Genomic DNA, 18415 nt, shown 5'->3' with positions numbered 1-18415 from the left:
TCCTCTCCTGCCCCTCCCCTCCCTTCTCTTCCCTGCTCTTCCCCTTTCTCCCCTTCTCCTCCCCTCTCCTTTCTTTCCCCTTCCTTTCCTTTCCCCTCCACTCCCCCTTCCCCTCTCCTTCCCTTTCCATTCATTCCCTTTCATTCTCCTCCCTTCCCTCCCCTCTCTCCTCTCCCGCTCCTCTCCCCCACCTCTCCCCCACCTCTCTCCCTCCTCTCCCTTCCCTCCCCTTTTTCTTCCCTCCTCTTCCCCTCCCCTTCCTCTTCCTCTTCCCCTCCCACTACCCAGAATCCACTTCCTGCACCTGCACATTCTGTCTCACTCATCCCAGCCTCCAATTTCTACTCCAGAATGTCCTCCTTCCTTCCGATGAAAGGAAGTTATCTACGGAATAACCACACCTTTAGAATATCCCGTTCTCATATTGGGAATCAAAGTGCTTTTCCGCTAATGTCAGCACCCAGAAGACTGAGACAAAACTTTGATTCATTATGGGTTGGTTACACAGGGCGAACTTGTCTCAAAAAGTCAAGACAAGCAAATAAACAAGTACTGTAAACCAACCCATTGTACCACCATGCCTGATTCCATGGCCCACACAGGTAGGGACAGCTGGAGGAAACAGGCAAGAGTGGAAGAGGCTGAGTTTTTAATCTCACATCAGCCTTTTGTGATACACCATGGTACACAAGCCACAGCATCTTTACTCTCTGAACCTCAGTCTCCCCATCTGAGCATGCCTGAGGGGCTTAGATCCTGGGGAATAAGGGTCCCTCACCTTGGGTGCCTCCCCAAAATGATCTGAAGATAAAGAGAGTTTCATCACCATGATCAGCCTTTACATGGGATGGCTTGGAGTCCTTGAAGAAGCTGGGCCGATGCTGGAACTCATAGAAGAAGACAGGGGCATGGGAACCTGGAGGCAAGGACAGACTGCAAAAGTGGATTCTCACCAGGGGATGTCCTTCCTCAACTGTGATGATGAGACAGCTAGCTGCATCTGGGGCCAAAGCTGCACAGAATCTGAGTAGTGAAATGTGAAACCAGGCAGGAGCAGGGGTCAAGGGAGGGCCTTGGTTGAATCACAGTCTTGGAAATGATCTTTGCTATATGGTCTTAGGATGTTATTGCCACCCATTTTTCATATCACTAAAGTTTGGGAGCTTCCTGTGTCTCAGAAAAGTTCCAAGAATTTACCTAGATGAGAGACATTAAGTGCCTGCTATCGGAGGCCCAATACAGGGACATGGGTGGGGGTATTGACACCCCAGAGCTCAACCGGGCACCGCAGTCCTGAACTCTCCCTAGGCATCAGGCATCAGTTCCAGATATACTCACGTTGAAACTGTGCGACTTGCAGTGCAGGGACCACAAAGGTGAAATCTTCCATCATCTCCTTGAACTGCATTTGGAGAAACTGGGGGTCCTCATTGTCCCCCATGTACTCCTCCATCAGCAGGTCACTAACTTCAGGAGGCCACATCTAGCCCAGAGGGATCAGAGAGAGTCATATTAGACAGGCCCTGGGAACATCAAGACCACTGCCTCAGGATGAAGTATAGGGCCTGGCATGGGACAAGTTAAATCATGGGAGGGCTGGGTTCTGGGGACACTCAACCCACAAGCACCATCACAGTTCAGCCTTTGTTCCTGCAGTTCGTTGCATGACCAGGCTACATTGGAGATGCCCTCTGTGTCCATTATTTACAGCCCCCCGGAAGCCTCACCGCCTGGGCTGCTCTCCTCTGCCAGATAGCTTGCACCATCTGTCTGTCCATTCCCTTCGTGGAGTCAATTGTGCTCATGCTCTAAGTGGTAAGAGGGGAGTCTGTGTGGTGGTCAAGACCACATAGAGTGAGAAGATAGGCTTCCCAGAGATCAAAGACCCAGGACTCACAGAGAGGATGATCCAGCCATACTCATCATTGTTGAGACCAATAATGCTGGGGACAGGGTGAAAGTCAGCAGAAGCCATCAGCTCCTGAGGATGTCTGGGCAGGAAGACACCATCCACTATGCCAGGGATGATCTTGAAGGCCTGAAGGGACATTGACTGTTAGGGAGGAAGGTCAGGCCCTTGGCAATTCTGATGCCAGGTCATGGTGTCCCACTCCTGACTGTGTCATCCCAGGATTGTCACACCCACTCTATGAGGTCCTACAGATGGTTTTGCACGTCCTGGTCTTCAGAGCTCTACCTGGGCCTTGGGTTGGGAAGGTTGGAATGAAGTCAGCGTCCAAGGGACTTGAAGGCTACCTAGGGCAGGCTACCTTACATCCCATGGCCCATCTATCCTACCATCCAGCCTAACCTTGTTAATAGCCATAATCTCTTCCTTGCTCTTGCCTCGTAGACAGTTCACCAGGGCCTCAGAGTCCACCTGCTCACATCCAGAGAGGTTGGCCACCGTCTATAAAAGCATCAGGCAGGGGATAACTCACCCTTCCGTCCAGGGAAGGGGTTCTCAGGTCCCTACTTGGGTTCAGAGATCCCTCAAATCTCATAAGGTATAGGCATGTAGATTATGGCAGGTGTGAAATTGTTTCTGTTTCCTTCAGTCACACCTAATGGTGGACTTTTGCTTATAATGTCGCAAATCCCTTGTACAGCTTTATGGGATACACAGCCAGTATGAGGCAGAGAGGGGGGGTAGATTCAAACCGTTAGCCATTCAGAAATTCTGGTACAGGATGCAGTTGCCTGGTTACCGCCGCAGTCCTTGTATACATTGGTCAGACAGAGAAGCAGAGTTTCTAGGAGAGGGGAGAGCTGAGGAGGCAGCTCAGGGTTGGGGTGGTTGAGGGCACTCACTTGGTAAACTACATCAGAGGATAGTGAGATGAGGCTTGGTATCAGGGCCACCCCACTCTCCATGATGGCACTGTGGAAAAGTCCTTGGGACATAGGGGATACCACAAGTGATGACACACTTGTGCCACCTGCTGATGTGCCAAAAACAGTGACCCGGTCAGGGTTGCCTCCAAAGTAGGCGATGTTCTGCTGGACCCAGCGTAGGGCGGCCACTTGGTCCAGGAATCCCCAGTTGCCTCTGGCGTGCTTATCTCCAGTGCTAATAAATGGCAAGGACAGGAATCACAGGACAGGAATCACAGGACAGGAATCACAGGGCTGTCCTTACTCTGCTCAGGCCCCATTGCCAAACATAGCTCCAGACTTACCTAAAGAAGCCCAGAACACCTAGGCGGTACTGGATAGTGACCACTACTACATTCTCCATGGCTGCTAGCATGGATCCATCATACATGGAAGCCATGCCTATAACCAGTGAGCCTCCATGGATCCACACCATCACCTAAAGAAATCAAAACAGGTGTTATGTGTCTCCCATCTAGCCCAGCTGGGCTTCCCTTCAGAGTCAGTACAACTTGAGCAACTGCCTGTCTAGATAGATGCTATGAGTGGTGTTCAAGTGCAGTCATGGACACAAGCATTCTCTGTTTGGAGTCCACTCAAGTATCAAAGCCTGACTTTATTATTTCCAGAAACATTTGAGGGGAAAACAATAGGGATAGTTTCTTCACTATGTCACTTGAAAATTAATAAAAATGTTAAGTCTCATCAATTAAATGAAAAATAATGGCTAGGTTTTTGGTGACTTCAAAGTGCAGCCATTGTGGACCTGATGGATCTGCTAGATACCGTTTGGTTTGTACGTTGAATTTCAGGAAGAGATTTTTTTCATTAGGGTTCACAGCATCTGGAACTTCTAGTATTTCACTAGAAGAAATGCTCTCTTACCCCTGAATGAGCATGGCTTGACACTCACAGGCAGGTTGGAACCCTCATGGGCATGATCTGGTGCATAGATGTTAAGGTATAGGCAGTCCTCAGACATAGGGAAGGGAGGCAAGGTCAGCTTCAACAGCTTAAAAGCCTGCATATTCATTGCAGTGATGTCCTGCAGACACCTGGTGATCAATCACACAGTCAGTCAGCCCTGGGATGTAGGGTGACCAGCAACAGGCCCTCAGGCTAAATATGCTTTCAAATATCCACAGGCACATCCTCTTCTGATGCCTTGCTTACACATGGTCCTTCTCTAACTTCCTGACCAGCAAGGTATAGGCTACGGGCTCTGCAGAAGCTGAGATGGAGCACAGACTTCCAGTAAAATCTTAAGGTTATCGAGGGGCTTGAATCCTACACCTCCTGAAGGTGGGGAATAATGACCTTTAGGAATCCTTTTGACAACCTTTTATCGCAGGTGTTGACAATGATCATGTCTCCTTTTAGCCAACCAGTTCTGCAATAGGACAGCTATGTCACACTGGAGTTCATGAATGAGTGGAGGCTAGTTTCCCACAGGGTATAGAGAACCTCCCTACTTTCAAGTCCAGACTCTTGGGGCCCTCATTTCTTCTTCCATAATCTCTGGCTAGAAGTACATTGTGACATCTTGAATGTCAACTTGATGAGATTTAGAATCATTATGGAAACCAACCTCCAGACTTGTTTGTGAGTGGGTTTCTACATTAGGTCACTTGAGATTGGAAGATGTGGCCTAGAAGCAGACAGTACTATCCCATTGGCTGGGCCCCTGAACTGAATAAGAAGAGACAGTAAGTTGAGTATCAATTGCTCTCTCTGTCTCTGTCTCTGTCTCTCTTTCTCTGCTTCCTTGTGAGTCAGGCCACAATGTGACAATCCACCCCAAATTCCTGCTTCCAAGACTTTCACACCATGATGGGAATTACTTTTGAATTATATACCAAAGTAAACTCCTCCTCATTAAATTGCTTCTGCCATGAATTTTGTCCCAGCATTAAGAAAAGACCTGATGTACATGTATATGTATTTCTTGTCCAATAACATCTAGCCCCATAGGGCACAGTGAGAGTGGAATGTGATGTTTGCGTGGAGTTGTACTATTTAAGGGCCTCGTTTCTGGTGCTGTTAGTTGGGGATCTCAGAGATTCTGGGAGTTAATGAAAAACTCTTCCAGAAACTCTCTTTTGGTTGTTAGAGAACACTAGAAGGAACCTAATCACTGCCAAACCCTGATCTAAGAGGCTTGCAGAGTCCTTGTACTCTCTTAATATTATAAAGTTCTTCTGAAAATACTCCCAGGAATTCCCCTGTACCATGGAAAAGTGCTGTGAGCTTGAGATGAGGAAGTCTGGCCTAGAGTTCACAGCACTCATCCATCCCAGGGATGCAGGAGAACTTACATGGCCGGATGTGATGTCCCATCTCTCATACCACTCCATGGTTCAGGTGGTTCAGGGGGTGCAAAGCGCAGTGGTCCTACAGGAGGCTTGGCAAAAGGGATTCCCAGGAAGGAATGGACACTCACATCAAGGTCCTTCATATGGATGAGGCTGCCCAGTATCTGGCCTGTGTTTGTGGTCCTGATGGGACTGGTTGAGTCCTGGCCTGTGGATGCAGAAGTGACATCAAGGTTGGGTCTGCATAATTAGCTGCCACCACAGTAAGGTTTTTCCCACCAACTTTCTTGTCACCTTCAGTTCAGCCTTTCTAAAAGAGCAAGATCAGCAAATGTTAGTCTCACAAACTTATTATCTGTTACAGGGGCCTCACCTTGCTCCTGTTCATGATTCTATTGGTTTGAATTTGAAACTCGAAAGAGGGACTCTTGACTATTGAGTGCTCAGATTTGGGATACATCAGGAGAACTCTGTATACTGAAAAGCCACTGAAGTGAACCTTGAAATGGATAGTTATGGTATTTTAACATTCTCTCAAAAGCTGTGATATGAGGATGACCTGATTGCAAGATATGCAGGTACAATGGTAGCACAGCAGTTGTTAGAGTAACCAAGCACTATCTGATTGGATTTAAGGCCCACTCCATGAGATGGAACCCATGCCAGAAACTGCTTGGGTGGTTTAGAACCTGAGACTACCTAGCGTGAGTACCTAGGGGAAAAACCAAACGCTCTTCTGCAGGAAAGTAGCAATAAAATGACTCCTAATGACCTTCTGCTATACCCATAGGTCAGCATCTTGCTCAGCCATCATCAGAGAAGCTTCCTCCTGTAGTATGGGAACAAATAAAGAGACCTACAGCTGGACAGTGTATAGTGAGGGAGAGCGAGACCTTTGTGTGTTCTCTCCATCAAAAGGTATGTCTCCATCAGATCCTTCCCCTCAGGGATCAGGGAACTCTGCAGGAGAGGAGGTGAGAGATTGTAAGAGTCAGTGGCGATAAAAGGCATGGAGGAAACAAGGCCTTCTAAACACAACCGGACTGACACACAAATGGACTCAGAGAGTTGGAGGCAGCATGCACAGGTCAATGCCAGTTGGGTTCCCTAACCCAGAAGCTATGTCTAGTCATAAGCACTCACAAAAGAAAAGTCAGTTTTCTCTAAGGAAGTAGTATCACTGGGCATACAATCCACACTTAAGGGCGAGCCCCATGCCCAGCAGTAGATGGCCAAAGCAAAATGAATGCAATTGTATCTTTGGTGTCTTCGCCCCCACCCCCGAGCCATAATGCTTTGTGATGTGATGTGATGTGTGTGTGTGTGTGTGTGTGTGTGTGTGTGTGTGTGTTAACTGCATAGATATTTTATTTATGTATTATAGTTTCCAATTTTGTGCTTTTACGGGATTTCTGTGTGTTTAAATACCCGTGTCTCTGTATCTGTATGTGTTATGTGTTTCTTTGGCTCTTTTTTTTTCCTGTTAGTTTTTTCCTATTCAGATTTGTTGTAGTCGTCGTCATTGTCATCGTCATCATCATCACCAACATCGTATGCCTCTTTGTTTTCTAATGAGAGCAAAAGAGTATGGATTTGGGTGGATATGGAGGATGTGGGAGGAGTTAGGGGAGGAAAACCATAATCAGAACATATTGCATGAAAAAAATCTATTTCCAATAAAAAGAATTTGAAAAGGAAAAATTAAGATAAGCCCCCCCCGAGATATGTACCTATTAATTTGTAAAGTATTGATCTAACTTAAACCTTAACTAAAACACTTTATACTAATATAATTTTGGAATACTGTATATTTATATTAACAACACACAACTAAGCTGTGTGTGGAGGCACACAGCCTGTAACCTCAGCAGCTCTCATGAGCTGAGGGAAGAGGATAGAGATTTTGAAACTACCTGGGCTAAAAGCCTAAGACTCTGTATCAGTCTTCCCTAACCTTGAAGGCCCCCAAAGTGCTGGAAGGGTAGTGTACTTTCCCAGTGCTTGCCTGGGATACCAGAGGCCTTGGTTTTATCTCTAGGACCATGGATTAAAAAAACAACCAAACCAAAGAAACCCAAGCAGATACATTTTGGTGAGACGAGATGGCTCTTGCCTATAATTCCAGCACTCTGAGGGCTGAACCAGGAGGATGCAAAGTTTGAAGCCATTCTTGCCTATAGATGAGTTCAAGGTTAGCTTGGGTTACATAGAAAGCCCTTGTCTCAAAACACAAAACAAATCAACAACAAAGAAACCAAAGAAGTCACACGTACTCATACATGAAAAAATATTTGAAAAGAGGGTTGATTACTGTGAGAATCAGCTGTTGCCAAAACATCTAAATCTACCTATATATGTATGCATCTATCTATCTATCTATCTATCTATCTATCTATCTATCTATCTATCTATCTACCATCTAACATCATCGGTCAGTTTTTCCTTCTCCTTCCCTATCTTCACAGAGAATATAACCAAACGTGAGAACTCAGGTTTGCAGCAAACAATGACAGGAAGAGCAGGCTGCATGCAGTCCAAGCACTTCTAGGTTGTGCGGGATCTGAAATTGATTTTGGGTCCCAGTTGATGCATTGCATATTTCTTCTGGTCCTAGGGAATCTCCTTCCTTCATGCTGTGCAGGTCTCAGGCAACCTCAGCCCACCTCTGTGCTTCATGGCAGGAGGATGTATTCAGCGAGCCAGCCTCTCTTACTATTGTCTTCTTCCAAATCTCTCACTTCTCTCACACCTCTGTCTAGTTTCCGGTTTCATCTGCATAGAACTGGCTGATCTAAGCCAGGCTTTATTGGGGAAACAAAGAACTCAGGGAGCTATTGCCATATCACCCATCACAGTTCCACATGAACCAACCAGTTTCCAGTCACCTACTACAGGAAAGGTTAGATGTGGCAGCCACTCATGGGGGTCAGAGAGTTGCCCTATTCTGCCCTCTGCTGTGGTTTGGAGCTTGCTACAGTGTCAATGCTGAGGTGGTAGATCTGTAGAGAGGTAGTCTAGTGGATGGTGATTGGTTCATGGCTGCCCTCCAAAGGCTTTATCATGGTCTTTTGGACTTGATTTAACCTCATAGGAATGGGCTTCTTTCTTTGAGATTGACAGCAGTTGTAATCACAGAGAAAGTGTGTCCCCTCTCCACTCTCTTTGTTGACCCATGTCCATATTGTCCATCCACAAAATGTTATTCCTATGTTTTGACAGAGCTCCAAAACCCTCACCAGAGAATACCACTCATGATGGGTTTTTCAGCCTTCAATGCTATGTGTTAAAGAAGCGAAGTTCTTTACACATTATCCAGTGTTGGCTATTTTGTCACAGCATTACAAAGCAAACTCAGATATAAAATTGGTACCAAGCATAAGGTTGCTTCATAATAGTACCTGAAAATGTGGAAATGGGATTGGAACACAATAGTGGCCCAAGACTGGAAGGGTTTGGAGGGACAATCTACAAGTCCTCCTGTGCTGTAAGGAGAACATTATAAGTTGTTATGGTGAGGGCTTTGATGACAAGAGACCAGGAAGGACCTTAGACTTCATAGATGGTTTACATGGCCACGTTCAGAATGCCAATAGCAGTGCTGACAGTAAAGACATATTAAGAAAGCCCCAGAAGAAAGTGAGAGCCATCCATTGTAAACTAGACTGAAGGCTGCCTGTGTCCAACTATTACCAAGAAGTTGGCTACGTTGTGTCCATACTCTAAAGCTCATAGAGAGTCAACTTTAAGAGTGATGCCCACAAGTGTTTGGAGAAAAATATTTCTAAGTAAACCATAGAGGGAAAGATGTGAGTCTTCTGGGCCATATTCAGTGAAATTCACAATAATCCATGGCAAGGGAGGCAGAGCTTAGGAATCTGAAAAGTCACATCATGTCTATGCTAAAAGCAGAAAGAGTTCTCTGTAAGGCTGTGAAGGCACACCGGGTGGTGGTGGTAGCAACACTTTCAATCCCAGCACTCAGGAGGCAGAGGCAGGTGAATCTCTGAGTTCAAGGCCAGCCCAATCTAGAGACTAAGTTCCAGGACAGCCAGGACTACACAGAGAAACCCTGTCTCAACAAAAACCAAAGGGGGAAAAGATGTTGGGGCTGGAGAGATGGCTCAGTGGTTAAGAGCACTGGCTGCTCTCCCAAGAGAATCAGGGTTCAATTCCCAGCACACACATGGAGTCTCACACCTGCCTGTAACTCCAGTTCCAGGGGATCTGACACCCTCACAAAGACTTAGATGCAGGCAAAGCACCTATGCACATAATATAAAAATAGATAAATCATTAATTAAAAAAAGAATATGAAGGTACAGAAGAATGTGCTATGGGTAGAAGGAAGCCAGGCTCAGAGGAACGCCCCAGAACAATGGAAAAAAGGCATTCTGAAGACATCATAGAAATCCTCCATTTTGCCAACACATTCTCCCTCTAGCATCCGAGTATCCCGGCCTACGGGACAAGCTATTTTGTGGGTTGAGGGGGACCGAGCCGAAAGTAAGAAAAGGGTGGGAAAGAAGAGGGAAGCCAAGCAAATTTGTCAAGGCTTCGTTTATTGCCGGCTTGAACGTTTGGTTATAAACACTGTGAGCGGGGAATGGGGAGGGGTTGAGAAACAATCAAAAGAAACAGAGCGAAGGACGAATGGGGGGATGCTGACTGCAGACTTGAAACTTCTTGTGATTTTCTCAGTCTTGGTGTCACTGCTCCGGAGCTGGGCAGCTAATATCAGAGACCCGGATCCTCCCAGGTGTCAGCTTAGGACAGAAGTCACATGATTTCCATGAGTAACCTTGGGAGGAGGGAGATAGAGCAGTCTTGGCAGGGAGGGTGCCAAGCAGCCCAGGGAAGGAGGGGGCAACTCGGCTCTCAACAAAGGACTATATGACTCCCAGATGGGGGCTGTAAAAGGCCTGGTTTTTCTCAGCCTGGTCTCCAACATCCGAGCACAAACAAGGAGGCTTTGGAAGTTTCAGAAATCAGAGCTCATTTCCACATGCTCATTGTTCATTGTAGCTTTAGGATTCTGCTATTTAGATTATGGTATAATGTTGCATGTCTACTCTAGCCATGGTTGAGCCAGCCTAGGGATGGCTCTTGACACTGACCCAAAAGGGATCAAGTAGCGTCAGACCTGTGAGTGTTTACCTGGACACAGAATTCCAGGGCGATTAGTTCATAGCAGGTTCCACTGGGATGTCAATGAAAACCCAGGGAAGCCCCACCCCAGCCGCACTGCCAAGGTTTCCCCCCCAGAATGCCTTGCTAGGTGTGAGGGTGGAACCAAGGCTCTTGAGTTTCTGGAACTATAAAAAAATCAGGCAATTGGCAGCAACAGCAGCCTATGAAACCCAGGAGGCCACAGCACACACAGGAGAGAGCAGCCAGGTGGAGGTTTGAATAAGAATACTCCCCTTTTGCTCGGATGTTTGAATGTTTGGTCCCCAGTTGGTGGCACTGTTTCAGTATGTTTGGAAGGCGTGATTTTGCTGGAGGAAGTCATTAGAGGTGGGGCTTTTGAGGTTTCAAAAACTATGCAGTATTTTCAATTTCAGTCTCTTAGAGTATGAGTGCGAGATCTGTCGCCGAATCTGTATCTCACTGTCACCGTAGCCTTGCCATTCTAGACTTGTATTTTTCTGAAACTATAACCCCAAATAAACCCTTCCTTGTATAAGTTGCCTTGGTCATGTGACAGGAATTTTAAAAAAAAAAAAAAAGTAACTAGTATAGCAAGCAATGTCACATGGATGGGGACACTTGAGTCTCTGGGGTCCAGTGTCTGTTCCCATGAGCACAGCATGCTGGACTTGCAGTTTTGAGAGACTATCTCTCCTGCTTGTTTTTTTAGTTTTCTTGGGCTCTGACACTCTTTTCTATTTTTCTGTTCATTCTTTTGCAATGGAAGTGTTTGAGTCAGCTTTGTATCCCTATAAAAAAAAAAAAAGAGAGAAACGAAATGAAACGAAACGGAACAAAACAAAAACAAAACAAAATGAAACGAAACGAAACGAAACAAAAAAACAGAATAAGCCCACCATGACTGAAGGCAACTTAGAGGAGGAAGGGGTTTATTTCACCATACAGCTTACAGTCCTAAAGGGAAGGCAGGGCAGGAACTCAAGGCAGGAACTGAAGCAGAGACCATGGAGCAGTGGTTCTCAATCTGTGAATATCCTGCATGTCAGATTATGTACATTGCAATCATAACAGTAGCAAAATTACAATTATGAAGCAGCAACAAGATAATTTTATGGTTGGGGATCATCACAACATGAGGATCATATTAAAGGGTCCCAGCATTAGGAAAGTTGAGAACAGCTGCCCTGAAGGAATGCCGTCCACTGGTCTATTATTCTTCATGCTTTGCTTAGCCTGCTTTCTTACATATAATAAAGGACCACTTGCCCAGGGGAGGCAGTTTTCATAATGAGCTGGACTCTCCCACATTGGTCATTAATCAAGAAAATGTTCCCACAGACTTGCCTACAGGCCAATCTGCTGGGATTCATTTCTCAGTTTAGATTCCCTTTCCCCGGATAGCTCTAGGATTGTGTCAGGCTGGCAAAAACCAACTGGCACACAGACTGCTCACGCTGCGCCTGTTTCAACATTAATGTTTTTCAACTATTAACTCTCAGACTTGTTATTTGAAGACCCCCAGCTAGAAGGGATCTTCCCTGAGTTTCAGATGGGACTTAGGACTTTGGAATCATGTCCAAAGGAGTTAAGGGACCCAAAGTATGGCCTGGGCATATTTTGTACTGTGAGAAGGACCTGAATCTGGGGACTGGGACAGAATGCTGTGATGTGGGTCTATTTTGTCCCTCAAAGGTTCATATCCTGGATGCTTACCCTAGGGTGCTGCTGTTGAGGTAGTGGAGCCTTTAAGAATGTCTAGTGGGAGGTGCCTGATTCATGGATGTCCTCATACAGGGGTTACTGCTGTAGTTTTGAAGCAGGTTAGGTCTTGCAGTGAGAGGGAGAGAGGGAGAGAGACAGAGCTCTCAGACAGGAGTGACAGTGGCCGTTCCCAGGGCAGATTGTTTCTTTCATGAGTGTTCTCTCCAACATGCTCTTACTGTGAAATGCCATCAGCGTGTTGTGACATAGTTAGGAGACCTCCATGGAGCTTCACTGGAGTGAGCCACCTGATTGTGGATTTTTTCAAACTCTCAACTTAGAGCTAAACAAAGCCACTTCCTCTGGCATAGCGATCCAACCCGCTGGGATTTCCATGTGAAAAGGCACACTCCCCCTTCCTTGTCACATGCTGCCCACACAGGGTTTCATGTGGAAAGAGATCTCTACCCATGAACTTTAACTCCATTTGCCAGACAATGAGGCCTCAGGCTGTGCTTGCTACAGCAATAGGTAGGAATATGCTGTAATAATCACAGTGTTAGACTTGTCAAATTAACTGATTATTTTTGAAGTGAAGCCTTCTATTAAGTGGTATTAGGGATCTCTAACTCGTAGTACTGTGAGGTGATCTCTGTGTCAGGCAGGGTTAAATTGTGGTGACAGAAATAGAGGGAATCTATAATTATTTTGGTTGTAAGTAAGGGCCAGAGACTTCATTTCATTCTTAGATAAACTCCCGAGCTCTGTGTGTGCGTCCCAGGGACCTTGATATTTCCTGTGGAGGGACCAGGAGCGATGAGACAGAAGAGGGCAGGATCCACCCGTGTGCTCTTCTAAGACTTGTTAATGATGCTCTCTGACGTGGGCTCAAGCCAAGGACCATTTAAAAGGGGAGCCATTAGGGAGGCTGAGAGTACCTCTCACCTGGAGGGTCCTGGTGACTTTTGAGAGTGGTATTAAATCATATGAGAGAAAAGGCCACCGGAAGTAAGGCACGAAGGATAGGCAAGTGCCCTTCCTCCTGGGCAGAGTGGAAATGGGTGGCAGGAATTAGGGCCTTCAGGAGGGGCCCTTGAGGGGAGGAGAGGATAGAAACAGAGGGACATACTCGGACATTCTGCCCACTTAACTCCAGATAAGGTGCAAACTGCTTGGCAGGCAGAGCTCTCTCCCCGGTCCCCTAAAAGCTGAGTCATGCTACTGTCCCAGCCCGGCCAGATATTTGATGTAAAAGGTATCCTGTGACCTCTCAGCTCTAGTTTCAGCTGCAGGACTGGGTTCCTTTATTCCTCAAGAGCAAGTAATCTTACTTGAGTGCCTCTGAGAAAGCCATGCTAACGCTCTGGCCAGAGCCATGATACATCAGAGTCAAATGGCCCTGGACGGTATGGTCATGCTGTTTAGTACCTGTAGCTCAGCTATAGGGAATGCCCTGACTCGCCATCTTGAGTCTGTCTGGCCTTGTTAACCTGCCACTCCTCAAAACCTCCCCCCTTTTCAGTTCCATCCTTTTAGGAGAGCATCCTTAGGTAGCCACTATGCTCTTAGCTTCAGGAGGTCCACCTTGACACTTGCGGAGCATCACACAAGTGAGCAATGAGTTTCACCATTTCAGCCCTTCCTTGCCCATTTCCTCCCTTACTCTCCCTTAGTCTCTGCGCAGTCTGGCAGCTCTGACATAGTTCCCTGTCACTCCCCTGAGAGCCTCACCCTGGACCCGGAGGAGAAGCAGGAGCCCACAGGCCGCGGTGGTTAGCCGAGCGTGAATTTGTTGCAGTCTCATGGTTGGTACACAGGCGTGTGTCTGAACTTCTGTAGGGCAGGTCATGCCTAACCAGAGGCACCTGAGGACTAGAGCTGGAGTTTGGACCCTGCAGAGTGTGGGCAGGACTCTGGGTGGGGCCTGGCAGGGTGGGTACTGCAGGAGAATGACTCTGAGCAGACTGGGCTTGTGAAAGCCAAAATCAGCAGACAGGGACTAGAGACACCTCCACACTTCCTGTGTTTCTTTTGACCTCCTCTGAAAGTGCTATGTGGCATCTACAGCCCCTTAAACACAGGGACCTGCATCTGAAACCTGCAGCCACTAAGTGTAAGGACAGGACAGTCACAGGTCGAAAGAAGGTGTCGGGGATGAGAGGACAGAGCAGAGAGCTGAAGCTAGAGAAGAGGGAGGGCTTCTCTGAAGAGACACACCCGCAGTGACCCACATTAGAGAATGACCACACCTATTGTGGGGCGAAGGGAACTGGGAGGGCAAATACAGGCAGCTACGACTGTTCCTTCAATCCTGAAAAACTTCTTCTTTTCTGGGTTCAGGATTTACTTGTTTCCCCTGCCCTGGTCCCTTAATCCCCGTAGTCATGGTGTGAAAATCTGCATGGACTCTTCCTTGGTCTCAGGGACATTTCTGTATGTGTGTATGCACACACACACACACACACACACACACACGCACGCACGCACGCACGCACGCACACACACTCGCACTCACACACACACACACACACAGAAAGAGAGAGAGAGATAAAATAAAATAAAATAAAATAAAATAAAATAAAATAAAATAAAGGAGTCCAGGGAGAGCACAAATGTTGACTAATGCAAATAGTCCCAGAACTTAGGACGTGGAGGCAGGTGGATCCTGAGTTTGGTTACATCATAGTTACACAGGAAGACTGAGTGTCAACAGACAAAAATCCAAATAAGCAAAATCATAGTAACAACAATAACAGTAAAAGCAACAATGATAACCAAATAAATAAAATTAATAAATAATAAAAAAAAGAAAGTCCAGATGAATATCTGCAATCGAATATCTGTGCATGCCGGCCCCTAGTGACTCTTCTAGTTAGGCCCCTACCTCCTAAAGAATCCAGCCTTCAAAATATTCCCCTAGCTATACGAATATTTTGTTCAAAAGAAACTACCATTTTGTTTTCAGACTATTTAGTCATAGGGAAAAACTAAATTCAAGGTCCTAGGCCTTAGGGGAGCTGGGGACTTCCCTATAGCTGAACGGCTTCTGTTGTAAACAGTTGTCTAAGTACAGCCATCTCAATGACAACTTCTCCATCTTGCTGGCAGGTTTAAACAAGTTCATGTTCCCAGGCCTAGGAATGACCCGCTTCTTTGTCTCTTTATCACTCTGAACTCTGGACCTAATATCTAGGAGAATGAATTAAGGACCTTGAAGCCAAGTGTCCCGGATAGGACCCAGTCCCCAACAGGTTTAACCCATGATGTCAAAATACAATTGGATAACCCCGCCCCTCCCTCCTTGCTCTGTGTTCCCAACCTGTAAAAATGTTGCACAACCTCCCTTCAAGGACACGGTTCAGATCCTGTACTGCCATGGCCTATTCCCTGGGCGCTCAGAAAATAAAGCTTACATTTTTGAACTTCCCTGTCTGTAAAGTGAGTTTTCTTGGCTTCCACCCCGAACCCAACAACCTGAGCCTGTGTGAATTGTAAATTCAAACCATAGCAACTACAGAAAGTCTAAAAGGTGCTGCGAGATTGCTGTTGGTGAAGTGTCCTGTGTACTCAGAGAAATGATAGCCACACAGCAGTGGGTTTACAGCAGGAAGACTCAGGGAACCCCTTCGAGTCTCGGAGTCTCATCGAAACACACTGGAGACTTGGTCTCAGCATCAAGGTGCCTACCCATCAGTCACACAAGCTCCCAACACCAGGGGCCAATGCTGGTTCCTGTCACAAATGAAACCCCACAGACCCTGAGTGAGGGTGAGAGCTTATCATCAGGGAGAAGAGAGTGCTGAGAGTGAGGGCAGCACACAGGGACTGCGACACCATGGTCACTAGGGCTCCCACCTGACAGGAAGGGCCCAGAGATTCATTTACCGTGTCCTGTTTTTGCTTAGGGTATGAAAGTGCTTTACAAAGAGGAGGGAGAAGCAGGGGGTGCAGGGGATGCAGGGGAAGCAGCATGAGTTGCTGGTTATCTGCCTCTGATTTTTTTTCTAGGAACCAGGAAAGTCTTCAGCTGCATTGGGTGAATGGTTATCAGCGACGCCATGCTTTCAGCAGTGAAAAACTTAAGGGTTGAAGCTCCAATCTCACTGCCTGGCAGGGTCCAGCCAACGACTGGTCTCACCAGGAACTCCTTGCAATACATTAAGGCTCCGGTGAGAGCATCCCTCTGCGCTGCTTCTTAAGGCTCAGCATTGACCCCATCTATTCCCTGGTGTGCCGGGCAGTCGGCACAGAACTCTTCATGGTACACTATGATTGGTAGTCAGTGCAGTGGTTGGGAAAGGGGGACTTTGCCCTGGGGAGACTGGCCCAAGTAGGGCAAGTTGGTGAATGGCAGAGGGATGGGCTAGTCCCAGGGCCTAGAGGACATAAGACATTAGCTAGCCCTTAATGACAGAGAAAGTGGCTTAGGGGAGCAAAAGTGCAGACAGAGCAAGCTGAATTTGGCACCTTCGTAACACGACAGAGTGCAAGAGACTTTATACTCCTGGGGTTGAAACATTTAAGGAAATCAATCACATGGGCTTTAAAGAAGATTAGGGGATAATGATCAAGGAGTCACAAAGGGCAGGGAGACACTTCCATACAAGGAGAGGCTTGCTCAGGGTGCTAAGGACAGGAATCTCTATTGATACCTAGTGATGTACAACCCCCATTTCTGGGACATACTCCATAGACAAATGTCTTCACAGAGGTAGCAGACTCATGCAAGTGTGGGCTCCACACTATCTGCAGATCTCCGATACGAACAGTGTACTGGCTAGATTTGTGTTAACTTGACACAGGCTGGAGTTATCACAGAGAAAGGAGCTTCAGTTGGGGAAATGCCTCCACGAGATCCAGCTGTAAGGCATCTTCTCAATGAGTGATCAAGGGGGAAAGGCCCCTTGTGGGTGGTGCCATCCCTGGGATGGTAGTCTTGGTTCTATAAGAGAGCAGGCTGAGAAAGCCAGGGTAAGCAAGCCAGTAAAGAACATCCCTCCGTGGCCTTCTGCATCAGCTCCTGCTTTCTGGACTGCTTGAGTTCCAGTCCTGACATCCTTTGGGGATCAACAGCAATGTGGAAAGTGTNAGCTGAATAAACCCTTTCCTCCCCCACCTGCTTCTTGGTGTTTGTGCAGGAAGAGAAACCCTGAGTAAGTCAAAGAGCAAACCTCAGGAAACGGGACACTGAGAAACCCCTCTGCTCAATTCCCTAACTCCTGACCCAGCTTGAGGGTCTCATAAGCATGCCTAGTCTTCCTTCTGCAGGCATTTATAAAATTTCACACGCAGGGGCAATATGTAGGGATTTCTTTTTCACCAGTTGGCATTCTTTAGTGGTGGATATCAGAGTTCAGTATGAGCTATAATCTGAAAGCCACGGGATCAAATTTACTTGCTGAAATCTAATTTCTAATCCAATGCTATTATGAGTTGGGACGATCTGGGAAGATCAAGATGACCATTTTTGCTCATTCTAGCCAGTGAGGATGCCATGTTTACTCTGTTGAGTCAGAGACTCAACTCACACCACACAGAGATCTGATGGCATTTGACTTTGGATTTCTTGGTTTATAAAAATGTATGTAAACTTCTGCTATCGGTGTGTTATCTAGCTTACACTTTTTTTTTTTTTTTTTTTTTTTTTGCTTATGGTGACTGGAAACTGCTGGGCTTTTGTACTTCTCTTGTCTTAGTCTCTGAATAGAAGGGGCCACAGATACCGACTACAGAGCTCAATTTGCAATGGGTGAAGTTTTAGTTTGGAACACGTGAAGACAACAGAACTTTGCATTATTAGGTTTCTTTATTGGCTACTTGAAAAGAGCGAAGACATGAGTCTTGCTGAGAGGAAACAGGGGATTTTCACATAGCCCACCCCCATATAGTTAATATTTCCAAAGCTTCTGTTTTATTTGAAGAGGATCTGGGCCTTGGAGATGAGGAGAGGATGAGAGATGAGGAGAGTAAGGAGGGAGTCTTCTCCCAGTGGAATGTGAATACTGGGACACTTAGGGGACCACACATCTATACAATCATGGGACATTTACTGAGTGGGTCTCTGCTGCAGACGGACTTTTCTGGGGTCCCTGATCTGTAGGGAACAGGTCTCTGGTTGCAGGTGAGCGAGGATTCGGCGAATGTGGGGTGACAAAACAGACATGGACACAAGGGAGTGTGGTATCTGGATGCGAATTGTCAAATTGAGCATCAGACTATTTATACAGAAGAAAATAGGGAAGTTACACAAAACAGAGGAATGCAAACCTGGAAGGGCTGGCAGGAACCAACTGGGATAACATTCAGTGGTAACAGCTGGGATCAAAAACAGCTCCCCACCTAAAGTCAGCTTAAAGTCAGTAGCTGGGGATGGGGGTGGA

At 46.6% G+C, this 18415-nt stretch overlaps 1 protein-coding gene across 2 annotated transcripts in view; it reads right to left on the bottom strand.

The window, feature by feature from the left end:
- Nucleotides 1-13885, bottom strand: part of Ces2 (carboxylesterase 2) — a 15342-nt gene extending 1457 nt beyond the window's left edge. Inside the window, exons 1-10 of one of the 2 annotated variants that reach the window (XM_021220122.2) lie at nucleotides 13767-13885; nucleotides 5190-5394; nucleotides 3788-3929; nucleotides 3180-3313; nucleotides 2812-3070; nucleotides 2312-2410; nucleotides 1898-2038; nucleotides 1728-1808; nucleotides 1339-1483; nucleotides 779-916 (exon numbers count right to left, since the gene is read on the bottom strand). In XM_021220122.2, coding sequence (XP_021075781.2) covers nucleotides 779-916; nucleotides 1339-1483; nucleotides 1728-1808; nucleotides 1898-2038; nucleotides 2312-2410; nucleotides 2812-3070; nucleotides 3180-3313; nucleotides 3788-3929; nucleotides 5190-5394; nucleotides 13767-13884 — 1462 coding nt within the window. In that variant the 5' untranslated portion in view covers nucleotide 13885. The remainder of the gene's footprint in view (nucleotides 1-778; nucleotides 917-1338; nucleotides 1484-1727; nucleotides 1809-1897; nucleotides 2039-2311; nucleotides 2411-2811; nucleotides 3071-3179; nucleotides 3314-3787; nucleotides 3930-5189; nucleotides 5395-13766) is intronic. The other variant, XM_029532389.1, reaches the window with a different exon arrangement.
- Nucleotides 13886-18415: the final 4530 nt, after the last annotated feature.

The sequence above is a fragment of the Mus pahari genome, chromosome 20 (assembly GCF_900095145.1).
Source record: "Mus pahari chromosome 20, PAHARI_EIJ_v1.1, whole genome shotgun sequence".
Taxonomy (NCBI): Eukaryota; Metazoa; Chordata; class Mammalia; order Rodentia; family Muridae; genus Mus; species Mus pahari.
The sequence above is the reverse complement of the archived record's forward strand: the minus strand, read 5'-3'. Positions and strand labels throughout refer to the sequence as shown.